Here is a 17,499-nt window from a genome sequence, read left to right on the forward strand (position 1 = left end):
TTATCACCTAATAATCATGGCACTTCTTATCTGTACAACATTAAAGGTTGCAAAGCTCTTTCATATCTACTATTTCAACTGACTTTTATGAATAGCCTTTCAAAGACAGGTAGGATAAATACTAGCCTTACTTTGTAGTTAAGAAAATAGGCTCACAGAGGGGAAATAAGTTGTACAAAGCTATAAGCAAATAAGGAATGTAGCCAGTAATTGAACACAGAGGTGTATCCTGATTTGTAGTAGAAGACCAAAGAAGAAACCAAGCAAAGTCCAAGCCCTCCCAAGTATCTCTTATTCCACCTTTATGGATGGCATAATGAAGATATTCTAAGCCACCCAGGAGTACCTCATAAAGGGATACCAGTCAGGGAACTGAATAGGTCGCATTGTGCGATTACATGGTCATTTTGAATTTGTGTTTTTTCTTTCTCTCATGCCCTAGATACAGATATTGTTACATGAATACCAGATACCTTGGATTCCTTCTTCCCCTCCAATTTAAGCCATAAGTCAAGACCACCTTTCAGTTTGAACTCTTAGTACATTCTTGCTACTCAGTACATTCTTGCTCATCAGGGAAACTCTCCTAGGACTATGCCTAGGACCACTCATGTGATGCCCTGGGACCTGGGCCTAATTTTCCTCCTGCTATCACATTTGGAACTGAGCCTTCATTTACCCACTCATCAATTCTCTCAACTATCTGTCCATTCATCCATCCATCCATCCATCCATCCATCCATCTACCTGTCCACCCATCAGATGGACATCCGTTGAATCAATGCCATCCATTGATTGACTATCCAACAGACTTTCCCTGAGTACAAGATTCATCACTACCATATATTCTACCTCCTTAGGACTCTTTCTGGCTCCTCAGTTCCAAAGAATCCTGTTAAGACAGAAATACGCGAATGTGTTTTTCTTTTACAGGTAATGCTTGTGTATTTTAACAGTGACCTTCATGAAGGGAATGTGAAAGCTTTATGAAATATGGTGGAGGTTGAAGGCATTTTTGGATGTAGAGGGTCTTTTCCAAACAAACCTCATATAGGACTTGGAGGGGCTAGTAATCTCCAATTTCCTACTCCCCAAAGGTCACACCCTTCTTTTGTTATTCAACACTGTTGAAAGGAAAGGTATCCCAAAGATATTAGTGATGGTAGATATTAGATATTCCCAAAGATATTAGTGATACATAGGTTCTTTGTAGCTTTCCCTTAATAGATCTCAGCTTGGATGCTCTGCCTGGGGGTTGCCAGTGTTTGAAAATAGAGCTTGAGATAAGTGGATGTGGCAGGAGAAATCCTTGGGTTTTGATTATACTTTGGATTGTTAGATATTAAATGTGGAGAAATGAGGAAATTCAAGAACATAAATGTATGCTTGATCCCAGAAATGTTAGAAGTACATATCCCCATGCCCCCTTTTCCACACTTACTTTCTGTGCCTTGAATGGATCCTGGCTAAGCTGCAGGGAGACGTCTGAGGTCCCTATTATCATGAAGCCCTGGGGGCCAGGACTTCCTAGTCATCCTTTCTCAATTTCTGGCAGGCTAAGTGAAATAAAAAGCCTGTTGGTTGATCTCAGCCTAGCAGAGAGCCTTGCCTGGAAAGAGCAGACTGTGGGTGAGGAAGACTGTGCGGCACATGAAGACAAATGAGATGCTTCTTGGGATCAAATTATGTGAAAGCTTTTGCAAATAGTTTTTCCTTTTCAGTTGGCAAATACAATTCCTGATATCAGTTACCTTTTTATTTTTTAGGTGGCAAAATATTTCTCTCCTCAAATTCTCCCTTCCCCTTTTATTCTATTACTCTAAACTCAGTATGTATTCTTTGACAGGTTTTGAAATGCCAGACATTTGCTATCTTTCAATATGATTGAGCCAAATTGAGTGCTATGATACACAATAAAGAATTCATTTATTTGTTTTCCCTCCCCCAAGTTTAGTAAAATAACTCAGATACTGATTTTCTTTAACTTGCAAAAAAAAGTTATTTCCCAGAGTTCAGAGACCTTTAGCGATCTGACGCCAGCTTCAATGCAGACCCAGTTCATGTGTGCTTCTGCTTATAGTCAGCTGCTTGCCACGAGGCTGGCTCACTGTATAGTTATATTAATACATACAGTTTGAGTTTTCCCCCTACTATATTAAAGTTTAATAGGAATGGAAGAATAAATGAGAATTGCATAAGAAATTAAAAGGTGATAGTAAATTCTCCTGGAGAAACCTTTATGGAGGGGATCATGTTATTGACTGTGGCTGATTGTAGCTCTTTAAGTAATTCAGTGATATATCTCAGAAACATGTGGTATGTTTGAGTGGACAGGTCAATCAATCTTTTGGACTCAGTAATGAATTTTTCATAGTAATCAGAGAGTTGGTCTGAAAAATCCTGTAGTTTATATCTGAACTGCTGGTGGTAATCAGAAATGATTTCCTTCATTGCAGTGGCCTGGCTTTTAATTATTTCCTGAGCACTGGTAGAAAGCTCTGCAATCTTCTCTTTCCCTTTTCCATCTGCATCAGTAAGGATGCTAAGGTATTCCTGGATATCTTTCTGCACAAACTGCTCAACTTGATTTGAGAGTTGGGAAATCAAACCAGCAGTACTGATAGTGTATTTGGAATGGAAGTCCATAAGGACATCCACTAGGTTCTTGATCAAGCTGATGATCTTTTCTTCAAGTTCATAATACCTTGATGTCCAGCTGACCACAGTTGGATCAACATATTCTTTGTGAAGATCCTTTATGAGCTGATGGAGCTGTTGTAACTGTTGAGAAGCTTCCTGGAGTTGGTTTTGGACAAGTTCATTAAACTTGTCAAAGTTAATTTTCAGGAATGTAAAAGCAGTTGGAATATATTTTTTGAAGATTCTATTGATCACGTGTTGAATATCATTAATGAGATAAGTAAATTTCTTTCCCTTTAAGCGTTGAATTTCTTCTTCTATCTCTTGGAAAGCTCTTTCTAAATATCTCTGAAGATGACTTAGCATCTCTGTAGTCTTGATAGACTGAAGGTTATTAAGTGCATCCTGGATCTTTTGTGATAAAGATTTCAACAGGTTCCCAAACTCCAAGACAACATCTCTTAGTTTATAGCTCTCTGAATTAAAAGGAAATTTAATCTCTACATCCTTGATAAGCTCAGATTTCTCCATCAGGTCTTGGAAATAGGAAAACAGTATTTCTAACCCACTATGGATTTTTGAATATACCTGTGACAGCACCTGCCCTACTTCCCTCATGACCATAGTGAAGAGTTCATCTCTAGAGTATGTCCCGGCTTTTCCTGGGAGCTGGAATCTGGTGAACTTTAGGAAGTCAATCAATGAGTCAACCTGATGACTGACTTTGTCTTTGTATTCCTGAGTAACTCCCATTAATCTGTCAAACACCTTATTCTGGAGTCCCTGGAAATCAGCTTGGCCCTCCTGAGCCAACAGGTCATGGTACAGATCCTGGGCCTTGTCCTTCCACTGCTGGTAGGTTCTAGTGGTGGCCCTGGCTACCCTCTGGAGCCCCATATCTACCTCATCAGTCTGCCTCATGGTGCTTTGATAGGCCCACTCGGTACTGTTCTGCAGACTTCTTCTCAATTTTAAAGAAGCATCTCTCAGATTGAGTCCTGTGTACTCCTGGTGATACTTGTTGGCATAGTCATAAAGGACCCCGGTGGCCTTGGGCACATTGTCTTTGAGAGAGCTTAGTAGTTCAGACACTGCCTCTTCTTCCCAGCTGACTTTGATCTGACTTTTATCATCAGATTCCTGGTACCTCCACTCAGTTTTGAATATGTTGAGTTTTTTATCCAGAGAGGACTAAAACCAGAAAAAAAAGGATGATAAGAAGATGTTTTCAATTATCCTGATTACATAATATACTATAGTGAAACTTCATTAGCAGTTAAAAGTAAAGATCAGAGGATCTTTCATATTCTGAAGGGGGTTTATCTTTAATATGTCAGTTCATGTGTTTGTCTTATGGTTAAAGAAGTTCACTGCTGTTAATTCCTCTTTATCATATGCCTCAAAAAGAATAAAATTATGAATGGCATTTACATAGTAACACTTAACATTAAGGCTTTCTTAGAACTGAAGATTATAAAAGGAGGAGGAGGGAGGGGAGGAAAAGGAGGAAAAGGGAAAGGAGGAGGAGGGGAAGGGGGAAGAGGAGGAAAAAGTGGAGAAAGAGACAGGAGAAGTAGAAAAAAGGAAAAATCCCAGAGCTCATCTAGCAGAGCCCTAGAATACCAGTATCAGGAGCCATTCATTCTCCAAACTTATGACAAACTTTAGCAGTAGAACCTGATTGCTTCTTCTTTACTAATAGCATCTTTGATTTGGCCCAGCAGAGCTTGTAGAGTATATCAGAGAAATTTGGCATATCTCAACTAACACTTCTATTGTGGGGAAGAATTCTGAAGCCTCAAATACTTTGGAAACCACTATTTGAAAAATGTATTCAGCACATGGCAGACTTTGCTCATGATTTAGGTGATGAGACATAAACTCATCTTTCTTTTTTTTTTTTAATTTAATGTTTATTTATTTTTGAGAGAGACACACACACACAATGCGAGCAGGAGAGGGGCAGAGAGGGAGACACAGAATCTGAAGTAGGCTTCAGGCCTGCTGTCAGCACAGAGCCTGATGCGAGGCTCAAACTCACTAACCACAAGATCGTGACTTAAGCCAAAGTTGGATGCTTAACTGACAGAGCCATCCAGGTGCTCCATAACCTCATCTTTATAAATTTGCCGAAAACTAATAAAATAATTGTGGAAATAGGATTGTGTGTGCATCTAATTATAATCAATAAAATCATTGTAATACATTCTGGAGAATAGTTTCTCAGAGAAAAAGTTGAACCTGCTCATTGCTTGGTTTCATCTACTTTGGGAAAGCCTGGAGAGGCTTTCTGATCTGCCCAAATTCTCTACTCACTCTTGGGGTGAGTAATCCATTAGATGGGACTCACCTGAGGGCGGTAGTACAAGTTCCATTTTAAGGTATTGTTATTGCCTTCCAAGTCCAAGGCCACAGTGCCTATGGCTGGGGAGGACACTGAGGAGGAGAGGCTATTCTTATTTAGTTGGTAGTGCAGATGGACATCAGTGAATGTTGGGCTGGTGATGTCAAGACGAATGTCTTCTTTCCAGTCCCTGAAAGGAGAAAAGCAGATGCGCCATCAAGAAAGGGGTATGGACATGGAAAAAATCAGAATGATTTGAAAAGGCATGAGATTTCCACAAAAGTTCCATACCAAAGTCCTCGATATTTGTTATCTTCTTTATATTCCGCACTGATGTCATGGTGTGCGAATGTTCCCTTTGTCCTATAGAATAACACGCCATCTTCAATTTTGTGTGTTCCCACAACTGTAGAGGAGAGATGTTATATTTCGTTAGATTAGTAACCGCAGGACATAAGTCTTTTCATTGTAAAAGTCAGGAGAATTCTATCTTAACTATATGCTTTACATATTTGAAACATGCAGCCCACATTTAAGAAAAAAATAGAAGGAGATATTATTGGTCCTAAAAAATCATCATAGAAAAAAAATACACTTTCTTTGAATCTATTCCCCTTGAATGCCAGTAGGTTTTCTACAGGGTGGTTTTTACGTGTGGGGTATGTATCTTTCTCTCTTTTTAAAATTTTGCTATGGAGAGTAATTGTGCTTCCAGTCATATACAATATGTTCTTATTTATTCACAACTCTCATTGTAAATATATAGCATCTAGAAGAGGAGTCAGGACATTTTCTTACCATTTAGATCATATTCCAGGAACTGAATGGTTGAACTGCACGTGGAATTCAGGAATGTTTCAACGTATTCTACTTTGTTTTTCAAACCAGTGCTCCAAGTAGCATTATACAGGGGAGAGGCCACTCCAAAATGTGCAGTCAGTGCTCCAAAGGAGGGTATGAAAATTCCAGCAGGTACAGAGAACTTGATGGAAGGAATGTCAATAGTCTGCTCAGGCATGGTAATAGTTGGCAACTCAAAGTCTGCAATCTTGCTGGCCACCTCATTTAGATACTCAACAGCACTGCCAACTGAAATACTTTTTGGAAGGGTGAATTGGGACACAGTTAACTGAGATGCAGGTATAGTTATTTCAAAAAAGGGAACTGAGGCATCTTCTGGTTCAGAATATTTTGTTAACACATCAACTTTGGGGAATTTGACTTTGGGTAGTGTTGGTATACTGAGGGCAAATGGCAAAGTGCTTAGCTTCTTGTAGATTTTTATTTCACTGAAATCAAATGTGTAGGATGGAACCTGAAGATCAGTAAATGGGACTTGGAATGTAGGTATGACAAGACCTGAACTTAGGCCATTTAATTTCAGTCTGGGAACAATGAATTTATCAGCCAATTCTTGCACAGGGACAGAGAAATGATAGCCATTGGGGTTTTTGGTGTACACGAGAGAAGTCGAAGCATGAAGATACTGTTTTCTATCAATGCTGGTGGTTACATCTAGCTTTAGGAGGTCCCATAAGCTCTTGTCATAAACTGGTAGGGCAATGTCTTTGAGGAACCACAGAGACACTTTTAAGGAACTTGCAATGTCAAGGCGTGCTTCTTCTTGGTCATTGGAAAGGTGTACATTGTTCTGGAAAAACCCAGAATGAACCTGGACCTCACTTTTCCAGCTGACCTTCTGATGCTCAGAGTTAGCATTCAGGGACACATCCTGGCCAAGGTAATTGATATCAAGGAGGGAATTGGGCTGACTTGCACGGACCTGAACAAGGGCTGACATTTTCCATGGGGAGAGTTCCAGGGTGGCTTTGCTTGTATGCTCTCCAGATGTTAAAAACAAGCCCTCTAGCTGTAAATGGTTTTTCATATTGTGTTCCCAGATGGCATAGATGCGTCGGATAGTGGCTTCTCCAGCAAAATTTTCTTTTACTTCAAGGTTCCAGATACCATCGACTTTGGAAGCCCCTTGCAGCTTCACTAAAGACCTAGCACTCTTGGAATTCAAATAAGTGCTGGCCTCACTGGCAATAGTTCCTGAATATTCCCGTGAAAGGACTGAACCCTTGATATCTCCTTTGGTAGATGACTCAACAGAAAAGTAAGAGGTAAGGCTTTCTAAAATGAGCTTGTGGTCAACTGCCCCAGTAGCAGTAGAGTAAAGTTTGGGAGAATTGAAATCATATGTTAACTCAATGGATGAAGAGATAGTAGGCTTTGACTTGGTATTTCCATTAAGTTCTTGTTTGAAATTCATTTTCAAAATGGGAATTTGGACTTTTGCAGATGTTGTCACTGATGCTTCCATGCTTTTCTTGGTCAGACTAATAGTACTGTCATGATTGCCTTCCATGAATTTATTACTCAGAGACAAAGCTGTGGCTAGCTTTAAGCCTCTTTTCCTTGTCAAACTTGAGGTGCCCTCTAATTTGTACTCCAGTGTGTCAGTGACGGAAGAAGAGGAAGTAACAAAATGAGCAACAATATCTGACTGGTTATAAAGTCCAGCATTGGCATTCAGTGTGATGACACTTGACTTAAAGGAAAAGTCATAGGTAATATTGCCCATGGCTGGAATTAAAATATTGTTTGGGGTACTCACTGCCTGGAAATCTTTTACATAAAAAGGGATTGGGATGGAATGCTTGTCTTTGTTTTTCTTATACTGAGCCTTTACACTTAAATCAAACGATTGCTTTGTTGTCTTCAAGAATTCCTTCAAGCCTGTTTTTTCCCATAAGGAGAAATCTTTCACCTGAGGAGTTGGGAGCACTGTGTAAGGTAGAGTCATTTCAGGAATTGTTAGAGGAATGTTCAGAAAATCCAGATTGGCTTCTCCATTTATTCCTACGTGGGCCTCAATGCTGTTCTCACTGTTTCCAGCAGAGAAGTTTTGATGGTACTTATACTGATTGAACCTGGCACTTGCTTGCCAGCTTGCTTGCTGAGCACCAGGACTCAAAAACAGTGCATAATTATTCAGGAAGTCTACCTTCCCTATCAATTTTAATGGAAAACTAACTTTCAAATTCCCTTCATTGTTTGTGGATGCAGTAATCTCAAATGGCTGTGCTGTAAAGAAAAGGGAATTTTTCAAAGTTCCAATAACTTTTCCATTTAAATGAGCGTCATGGTTACCAGTTATCTCTGCCTTCCTTTCTCCAAGCAATGCTGTGCCTTTAGCAGCTAGAACACTGCGGCCCACATACTGGGATTCAACCTGTGACTGGATTTCAAATTTAGAAAAGTCGAGGAAGCCAGATTCATAAACCAAGTTTTGGCTTAGTCTTAGATGCTTGCTACTGATCTTATTAGACAATCCAAAGGATGTGATGGGTCCTTCCACAGTAAAGCTAACTTGTGATTCATGTGCTCCTTCATCTGAGAATGTCTGGTGGGCCCATTTCCATGACCCTATTCCAGAAGAAGTCCATGCTACGTGTCCAGCTTCCAACAGGGTTTTGATTTCATTACGCAGCTCAGCCTGGCTGGAGAAGTCCAATTTGGGGATGTTCAATTTGTGGAAGTACTTTGTGTTGCTGTCCAAAGTAAGCTGATTGTTTATCCTGACAAGCACACCATTACTAAATTCCAGCATATTTTTTTCTGTGTGTAAACCCGCCACTGTATTTGATTTTCCCTCAACAGCATTTCCAAAAAACAGCACTTCACTCTCATGCTCTGTTTTTATGTACTTGCTGGAGAACCTCATGGATTGCTTCATAACCAGTGGATTAATATTAGAGTCTGAAAGCTGTCCATTGGCTTGAAAATCAAAATTGAGAACTTCTAATTTGGACTCTCCTTTGGCAGTGATGGAAGCTGCGATCTCCGCCTTGTTCCCTGAAGTAGTTGCATTCTGAATGTTGGCGTTTGCATCTAATATGAAAAGGGGAGATTGGATTTTCAAAATGCCATGCAGCTTGCCAAAAGAAGGGACTTCAACTGTGTGTGACAGGTGGGGAAGCTGAAATTCTGGTATGTGAAGGTCAGGAATTTGATAATTTTTTAAATCAAGATTTGGGATTATGAATTCTGGAATTGCAATTTCTGGAAAATAGAAGTCTGGCACAGTGATTCCAGCAAAAATGGTGTCCAACCCCTTCAGGTCCCTCAGGTATATTTCCGGAACGGGCCACTGCAGCTCACTGGACAGCATTTGGTCAATGGTTCTGATGATCTTAACTTTTATTTCTACCAAGTCAATGGTAAAAGAAGGAACATGGAATGTATTAAGGACAGTAAACTCTGGTGTGGCAAACCTGGATGGGATTTTTATATCTTTCAAACTTTTGAAGTTGATCTGAACTGATGGAATCTTCAAATCTGTCAGGGGGACTATGATGTCAGGAGTCTGATATGTAGCTTCCTGAAGAGCCCGGAGACTGACTTCAAAGGCAGGGATGGTCCCAAAGATGGTCTGGATTTCAGGAATAGTGAACCCTCGTTCTACCAATGCTTTCAGGTTTCCAGCCCAGTCTTGGAGAGAATACTGTTCTGCAAAGTCAGTAAGGTTCTTAGCAGCGAGACTCCACCAATCAGAAATATAAGTGACAAGTGTGCTGTAAACCTGGCCAACCAGGGACAGGTATCGCTGAACTTCCTGCTGAATGTCCATTTGATACACTCTGTCTCGTATATCTTCCAGAGTCTCTTGGAATTTGGCTTTCATGGAAGTTAAAAATACTGCACTTAAAGCCTCCTGTAACCAATCAAAGAATAAGGTTATTTGGATGTCCTTTGTGTTTTCCAGATGGACTGAGACCATGGCCTTGATGTCCTCCACAAACAGTGTTAGTGCTATAGCTTTCTCTGAAAGTGCCAGGGCCTGGATTTCACCATTGATTCTCTGAGTCACTTCGCGGATTTTGTTATTGGTTTCATCTACAAACTGGTGATAATCAAATGACCTTAATTTCTTTATCAACATGTCAAGGAATCTGTTTACTTCTTCAATGATTTTTTTAAAAGACAGTGCTTTAAGTTGCTTGATAGCATCATCAATAAGCCTAACCAATTTCTCAAAGTGATCTTTTATGTTAACTTGTTGTAAGACATTACTTAGCTTCTCAACAGTCTCCTTCAACTGATATTTATGGGCCAACTGTAGTGATGTATCCATTAAAACCTGGATGTGTTGGTCTATTTTATACATCTTAATTAACTTATGGACCTTGGCTCCAAAAGCATTGATTTTGTCAACTACTACAAAATCTTCCATGAGATGGATAACATAGTATTTGATGTGCTCAATAATTTCTTTTACTCTTTGAAATGGAATTGTAGTTCTCAACTTATGTAAAAGAACTTTAACATCCATAGCCTCAACCTGTTGTTTTAACTGTTCAGCAAGGTGCCGCATGTCTACATTCTGAATCTGTGTCTTGAGCTGTTGCAATTTTTCTTGCATCTGGATTCTGATTTGATACCTAGTATCCGCATTTTGAATCCAAGATGCAGGACTACTTCCAATTCTGTTAAAATCAATCTTTTCAATAAACAAATATACATCATGGATTGTTTTTACTAAATTTTCATGGATATGGTAATGTTCATCAAGAGTTTTTAATTTTTCAATGATTTGATCAATAATCTCAGCAATAGCTGTTTTAAAATCATGTAAATCATAATTATCTTTAATATACTGATCAAATTGTATCACATATGTTTGTAGTTGAGATAGTTTTTCATTGAGGTTGATTTTGGTATTGTTCAATGCAATTTGTAGATCATTTTCTGTCATTCTGTAATTTTTTGTGAAAGCACTTAGTTTTTCCTTGGCACTCGCAACTTGACTCTCCCAGTTGAATGCATTCAGATAATCATTAACTTGCTGTGGGAGTTTGTCCAAGGCTTCTCTGTATTTCGTCATAAATTGATCAATATTGATGAGTTTCAATTCTCTCTGTATGGTTTCCAGTGCCATTATAATGACCATTCGTTTCTTCTCAAAATATTCTGGCAAGATTTTAAAGAATGGGAGGTTGATGGTGTGAACATCTTGATTCTTATCATATTTTACAAAAGCAACAACAGTGAATTCCTGAGGCTGGTCAGTAGCATCCCTCATCTCTAAAGCATCGATTATGTTGGTGGGTTCACTGAGGAAAAATGGCACTTGAATTGAGAAGTCTAGCAGGGCAAAGTCAGCCAGGCCTTGTCCTCTAAGCTCCACACCAACTTTGTCTTTCGTATTGTAAGCATCGAAGTCCTGGCTGTATTCATTTTTGTTCAGCTGGGTCTTGAGTTTCCAGGTGGCTGTCTGCTCAGCCGGAGTGAGCAGGGCACTGACTTTGTGATCAAGAGAAGCACTGATGCTGCTCTTCAATGGAAGATGGTGATTTGTGGATCCTTTGTAATCATGAGAGACAGTAAGGGCCAGAGGTTCTGCTTTCAACAGGAATTTGCTATACAGCTGACCAGTATGCTCTCCCCAGAAACTCAGTTTTCCATTGCCATTTGTATGTGCGTCGATGGTCATTGTAAATGGCGCCATTGCAGAGTGAAAAACGTTGCTGAAATGGAGTGAGTCAGAATTGTAGTTTGTACTGATGTCAATGGCTGAAGCCAGCCCAGCGATGTTTGTGTTGAGCCGATGGCTGAACTCTGTACCCTGCACCTTAGCTACGGTGTCTGTCTTACAACTTGCGGATAAGTCAGCATAAGAAATGGTGTAGATGTGTTTTATTTCATTATTTTGGTAGACTCCTTTTATGTTCCCACCCACATTCAGCTTCAGGGGCTCTAGTCGTAATTTCCCACTGTTGGTTAGATCCAGAGCGCTGAATTTTAGGTCATTGTTTAAAGTAGTTACAAGAGAATAGGGCTGTAGCTGTAAGTTAAAATTTTGCTTATAAAACTTGTCAGAGCTATAAATGTTGTCAAGTTTTGAAGAGAAGTCCAGTGACAACCCTGCGATGTTCAGGTTGTTCGTGTGGTCAAGCTTCATTTCAGCATAAGAGCCCATCATGTCATTTGAAAGCTTAAGTCCCTCCTGGCTGATTTTGAAGTTAAAGATATTTTTGCTGTCAAGACCCAAAATCATGGCCTGATAAACACTTCCCAAGGACACCTCTGTGAGGGCAGCTTTTCCATCTAGGCTGAATTTTGCATTGTGTTCCCTGAAGCGGCCATTCGTTGTTAGTCTCACAGATGCTCCAGAGGGGCCAAGTGCCGCATTCAGCTCATTCTCCAGCACCAGTGGACTATACCTCAAGTTACTCGTTGCACTGGTAGACATTCCATCTCGGGTAATCCTTAGTGTTGCTTTGTGAACACCACTATTACTTTTGTCAGTGCCCAAAATATCAGCATTTAATTCAAGGCCATGGGAATTGAGTGTTCCAGAAAGTAGGGTGAAGAATCTCAATGACTTGTAATCAGCCTGATACTCAGAACGTAGCAATGCATTTTGCTCAGAGAAGGTGAGATCTATTTTGTTAGAAGTGGCAAAGTCCTCATACTTCCCATCTGTGTCAGATTTCATAGTCAGCTCATAGTTCTCATATTTTAGGGAAGCAGTATTTTTAATGATGCCACCTTGCAGATTCGAGGTGGAGGTTAAGGAGACAATTCCATCCTCATATCTTCCTGTTATCTGGTTGGTGCCCTGGAGGTAGGAGGAGTTAAACCTCAGGTTGGACTCTCCATTTAACTGGCCAGTGGTAGAATCCTTCTGATAAGATAGATCATATGTGCCTTTGGCATGGAATGAAGAGACTCTGAGCTGCCCATCGATCTTGACTTCCTTGACATACAAATGATGTTTCCTTTTTGAGTCCACATGTACTGAAGCAGACATCTGAGGACCCCAGGCACTAGAAGCATAAAATGTTAGCAAGCTTTTTGAGACTGGATTGTTTCTAATTTTTTCTGTGTGGCTGAATACCATCTTTGAATCCAGAAATTTGTGGTGTAGAGATCCATCATATGACAATGTGAATGTATTCTTGTGGTCATATGTTGTTTCTCCAGATCCTGACATAAAAATTAAAACACATTAGTTACATTAAGTAATAAAATTTCCAGAGCAATTTCTATGTTCAGAGTCTTTCAATAATAAAGTCCCCCTCCCCCCAACCAAAATAAATAAACTTCCACTGATCTGGGTTAGTTGTACAAGTCTCCTCCATTGATAACACAAGCATAAAATCTGAAAGCAAAAGACTTCCCTGACCACTGCAGATCTTGTTGGGTTCCCTTATCAAGGGCTTCTCTGTGCCTTATACTTATCCACTATACCCTATCATGGCACCTCCTACGTTGAATTTTCATTGCCAGGTTAGCTATCTGCTTTCTCTGTTACTGCCCTAGTAGGATACTTGGTACATATTATATGCTTAATAAATACTTCTATTAGATGAATGAATAAATAGGCTCCCAAGTAGCAAGGAAAACATCTGTAAGAAAGCCCAAGTCTTTTCCTTCCCAGAGGAGGCTATCCCGCCAGAGCCTGTGATGAATTAGCCCGACCACGGCTCACCTTGCACACTGTAGGAAAGCAAGTCAACCACAGAGTCAGCCTTCATGTAGTACTGAGTCTGAAGCCTCAAATGGTTGGTGCTGGTGTTGCCGCCACTGTAGGAGGCGGACCAGTTGTACAAATTGCTGTAGATACTCGTAGAGAGGTCTAGAACACCCAAGAGAGGTACTCGCAGTTGATACGACTTGGGAATGGTAAAAGTGGGGACTTGGAATTCCTGAGATGGCAGGTAGAATTCCACCGACTTCAAGTTGATGGCTGGTGTCCGAATAGCCTCTAACATCTTTAGATCTTTGGAGGATTTGCCACCAAAAGGCAAAGGAATCTCGATTTTCACACTATTCTTGTTCAATGTGTATTTGACCCGGCCATCACTGAAATGAACAATAAGGACAATGTCTGCAACAGTCAGGCATCAAGAATTCAAAGTTCTCTGCCATCTGACCTTCCAAGCAATGGTGCATGTGCCCCAATCCCAATCCCATACCGTACTTTTCTTCCTGCTACTCCCTGTGCCCGGAATCGTGCCTTTTACCTCTCTGCTCATCAAACACTCAAATCCATTCAAAATCCTTCCAAGAGTCAGTCCTTTACATCAGTCTCAAAGAACATGCCACAATTCTGCCTACATAGCTAGTATGTATTTGTTCATTTTTCAGTGTCTACATGGTGTCTTCTGGGAGGAAGGATGATACCTTAACTGGTTTTTATCTTCTCACTGTACTTCGTCTAGTATCTTACACACATGTGACGCTTGATACTTCATATTTGCTAAACTGAAATGAGGCAGGTGGATATGTGGAAGGTGCAGGTGTGGAAAGCAGTGATAGGGGGTTACAGTTTTAGCTTCCACTGAGTGGTGATGACACATCTGTGTTTTTGACTCCCTGAGTCACAGGGATGTTATCTGTGTCGTGAGGCTAACGGTACCCTTTCTGCTGACCTCACAGAGCTGGCACAAGATACCTAAAAGCACTTTGTAATATTCTCAATACTATGCTTCTACATATGTATAGGTACTATGTATTATGCATATGCATATGTACTCTGCTCCTGGACTATTATAAGTTATCCTAAAGGACAAGAGCAGAATTTAAATGTTGTAAGCAATGAACTGTTGATAGCATGACTCCAACAGGGACTAGCACTGCCTATCTGGGACCCCAATCCTCAGTGGGAGGATGCTTAATAAGCCTTGTCCATTTCTAAGGTCACATGGGCCTATCTTCTGTACAGCACAAAGAAGACTGTTGGTCAGAAATACTAGCAGTGAGGGGTGCCTGGGTGGCGCAGTCGGTTAAGCGTCCGACTTCAGCCAGGTCACGATCTCGCGGTCCGTGAGTTCGAGCCCCGCGTCAGGCTCTGGGCTGATGGCTCAGAGCCTGGAGCCTGTTTCCGATTCTGTGTCTTCCTCTCTCTCTGCCCCTCCCCCGTTCATGCTCTGTCTCTCTCTGTCCCAAAAATAAATAAACGTTGAAAAAAAAAATTAAAGAAAAAAAGAAATACTAGCAGTGAAAGAAGAGAGTCCTGGGTTGTCTGAAGCTGACAATTTTTCCTTTTATCTTTAGTAGACTTTGGTAGACTTCAGCTGTTTTACACTTACTTGGCCTATTTAATTTTGCTGCTCAGCCATAGACTATGGAAAGGCCCACGTGACACAGATCACTTCTTACCTTTTTTTTCATTTTTAAAGTGTTTTTATTTATTTTGAGAGAGAGAGAGAGAGAGAGAGAACAAGCAGGAGGGCCAGAGAGAGAGGGAGAGAGAGAGAATCCCAAGCAGGTTCTGCACTGACAGCATGGAGCCTGATACGGGGCTCAAACTCATGAACCATAAGATAATGACCTGAGCTAAAACCAAGAGTTGGATGCTTAACTAACTGAGCCACCCAGGCACCCCCAGATCACTTGTTTTCTTAACCCTGAAGATCATACAGAGAATAGTCAATCTAGAAAAGACTACAGTGTTTTTAGCTCCTGCATTTTTTTTTTTTTTTCTGTCATGAAATAAAGCAAAGCATCCCACGTATTTTTGGAAATAGAGAAGTGGACAAAGCAGTTTGGAACTGACTTCCCCACAAGGATGGGGCTATATTGCGAAAGTGAATATCCCCTCGGGACACTGCCTTCCTGCAATGCTCCAGGGCTGTTCTGACCCTCAAGAGCTCCACAGCCATCCTGAAGTCAGCAATTTCTCTAGCCACTCTCAAATCCCCACAACCAATTATGAGCATATCTTGATCCGGAACAAAGGGAGTTCACTTACAACGGGGGAAAATTAGATGGCTTTCAAATCCAGGTTGCAGCGAATAAAACCTCTTTGGGTGAGTATACCAGAATCCCCCAGTTACTTCCTTAGGTTCTTTCCGATTGGATTGGTGTTCACATTCAGATCCCATGTTCAATAATGCAAAAATGCCACAGTGCTTATGCTACAGTTATTAATCTCCTTAAGATGCTTAAATTATTTCCCTTAAAAATGTAAATTTATAAACAGTCTAAGTTACGCTAAGTGAAATCTTTCATTTACTTTTCATGGTTTAAGAAATTTTTTTTTTTTTTTTTTTTTTTTTTTTACCTTTTCAAGAAGAGGTTTTCTGGGATGTGGAAGTTTGGCAATCCCATTTTCTGGAGGTACAATTCTTTTAGGCCACTGAGGTGATCTTGCAAGTTCTGAGCATAAGGAAGACTCCCAGATGCCTTCTGTAGCCATGCATTTGTTGCCTATGAAACAATAGAAGTTTTTAGAGCAATGGGTATGGGTGGATGGGCCTCCAAGTACAATTAACATTAGGTGATAATCCATATTTGACACATCAATCATTAAGCAGGATGATGCACTGAAGGTGAAAAGCAAATCACAGAAAATTGTGAATTTTGGCTGTTAGTCATTGATCTCTTCCTGTATTTTATAAAAAGAATATATAACATAGTCAAACTCCTAGCCAGGGTCCTAAAGCTTCCTTTGATATTATACGCATAGTAAACTCTTCTGCCTAGTACTATTCATTAGGGATTTATCACACACAGCCTGGTGTAACTGGGTAACTAAACACCCGTGAGTGTTTCTTCGCTCCTCAGGAATTCTCTGGAGTAGGAAGCATACTTTATCCATCTCTGGATACCCTCTTTCACCTAACTCAGGGTTGAGTATGTAATTAGTCCTTATAACCATGTATTTATTGACTGACTGATTTGTACTTACAACTATTAATTTGGAACCCATGTGCCGGAAAGTCATGTCTGTTTGAGGAACTCTGTGATCCAAGAGACTGTTGGCATACATATGCAAGCTTTTAGGATAATCAGAGAGATCCAGGGGGAAGTTAGAAGCTGCTTTTTTGGTATCCACGTTGGTGCCTGTGTTCCATTCAAACTCAATCTTCTCTTCATCTGAAAATGCACGTATGAAACAGTTGTCAGTGGTACTAGGTCAGCCCCTAACCCATGTCCAGGTGCTCTCTGGAAGTACCCATGGGGAGAGGAAGGACATACCATAACGCCATGCCAGCTTCTTGGAAATTGTTGAGCCATAAGCTGTAGCAGACGAGTCCATTTGGAAGAGTAGTTTTGTGGGAGACCACTGGGTGAGGATTTCACTTCTGGCTTCTGCTTGCAGACGGGGTATGGAAATAACACCTTTGATTTTGCCTTCTTCACTTCTGTCGTAGCTATTGGGAAAAAAAATCATTTGATGTCAATGACTACCCATGCCAAAGAGACACACGGGATCAAACAGAAGAACCATTGGTGGCGATAAAAAGGAGATACATGAATGCCCCCCCAAATGAACTCATTAACTTCTGAGGCCGACTTCAGCACAAATTCAGGACTTTCCAGGAAGGTAAGGGGGAAAGACAAGATTTTCAAAACCTGTTTGAATCCTGCTGTACCATTTACTAGCTCTGTTGCTTTGGCCATATTATTTAACTCCTCTGCGCACCATTTTCTTATCTATTAAACAGGGAAACTCAGACCTATGTTGCAGTTTATTATGAGAACTGAGATAATTCCTT

The 17,499-nt window shown here is 40.5% G+C and overlaps 2 protein-coding genes across 5 annotated transcripts in view; one reads left to right on the plus strand and one right to left on the minus strand.

Annotated features, from left to right (window-relative positions):
• LOC147582280 (uncharacterized) overlaps positions 1-17,459 on the plus strand; it is a 159,951-nt gene extending 142,492 nt beyond the window's left edge. For all 4 annotated transcript variants that reach the window (XR_015248920.1, XR_015248921.1, XR_015248919.1 and 1 more), the window contains one exon: positions 17,155-17,459. Coding sequence is in view for 1 of the 4 variants with exons in the window: in XM_086700096.1 (XP_086556222.1) it covers positions 17,155-17,243 (89 nt within the window). In the remaining 3 variants the exon portion in view is untranslated. The remainder of the gene's footprint in view (positions 1-17,154) is intronic.
• Positions 1,908-17,499, minus strand: part of APOB (apolipoprotein B) — a 38,958-nt gene continuing 23,366 nt past the window's right edge. Inside the window, exons 22-29 of the mRNA XM_086700094.1 lie at positions 16,979-17,154; positions 16,689-16,876; positions 16,062-16,207; positions 13,485-13,858; positions 5,783-12,979; positions 5,276-5,390; positions 4,991-5,174; positions 1,908-3,831 (exon numbers count right to left, since the gene is read on the minus strand). Coding sequence (XP_086556220.1) covers positions 2,203-3,831; positions 4,991-5,174; positions 5,276-5,390; positions 5,783-12,979; positions 13,485-13,858; positions 16,062-16,207; positions 16,689-16,876; positions 16,979-17,154 — 10,009 coding nt within the window. The 3' untranslated portion in view covers positions 1,908-2,202. The remainder of the gene's footprint in view (positions 3,832-4,990; positions 5,175-5,275; positions 5,391-5,782; positions 12,980-13,484; positions 13,859-16,061; positions 16,208-16,688; positions 16,877-16,978; positions 17,155-17,499) is intronic.

This window comes from Puma concolor, chromosome A3 (genome assembly GCF_028749965.1).
Source record: "Puma concolor isolate L17-30 chromosome A3, mPumCon1.1.hap2, whole genome shotgun sequence".
Lineage (NCBI taxonomy): Eukaryota > Metazoa > Chordata > Mammalia > Carnivora > Felidae > Puma > Puma concolor.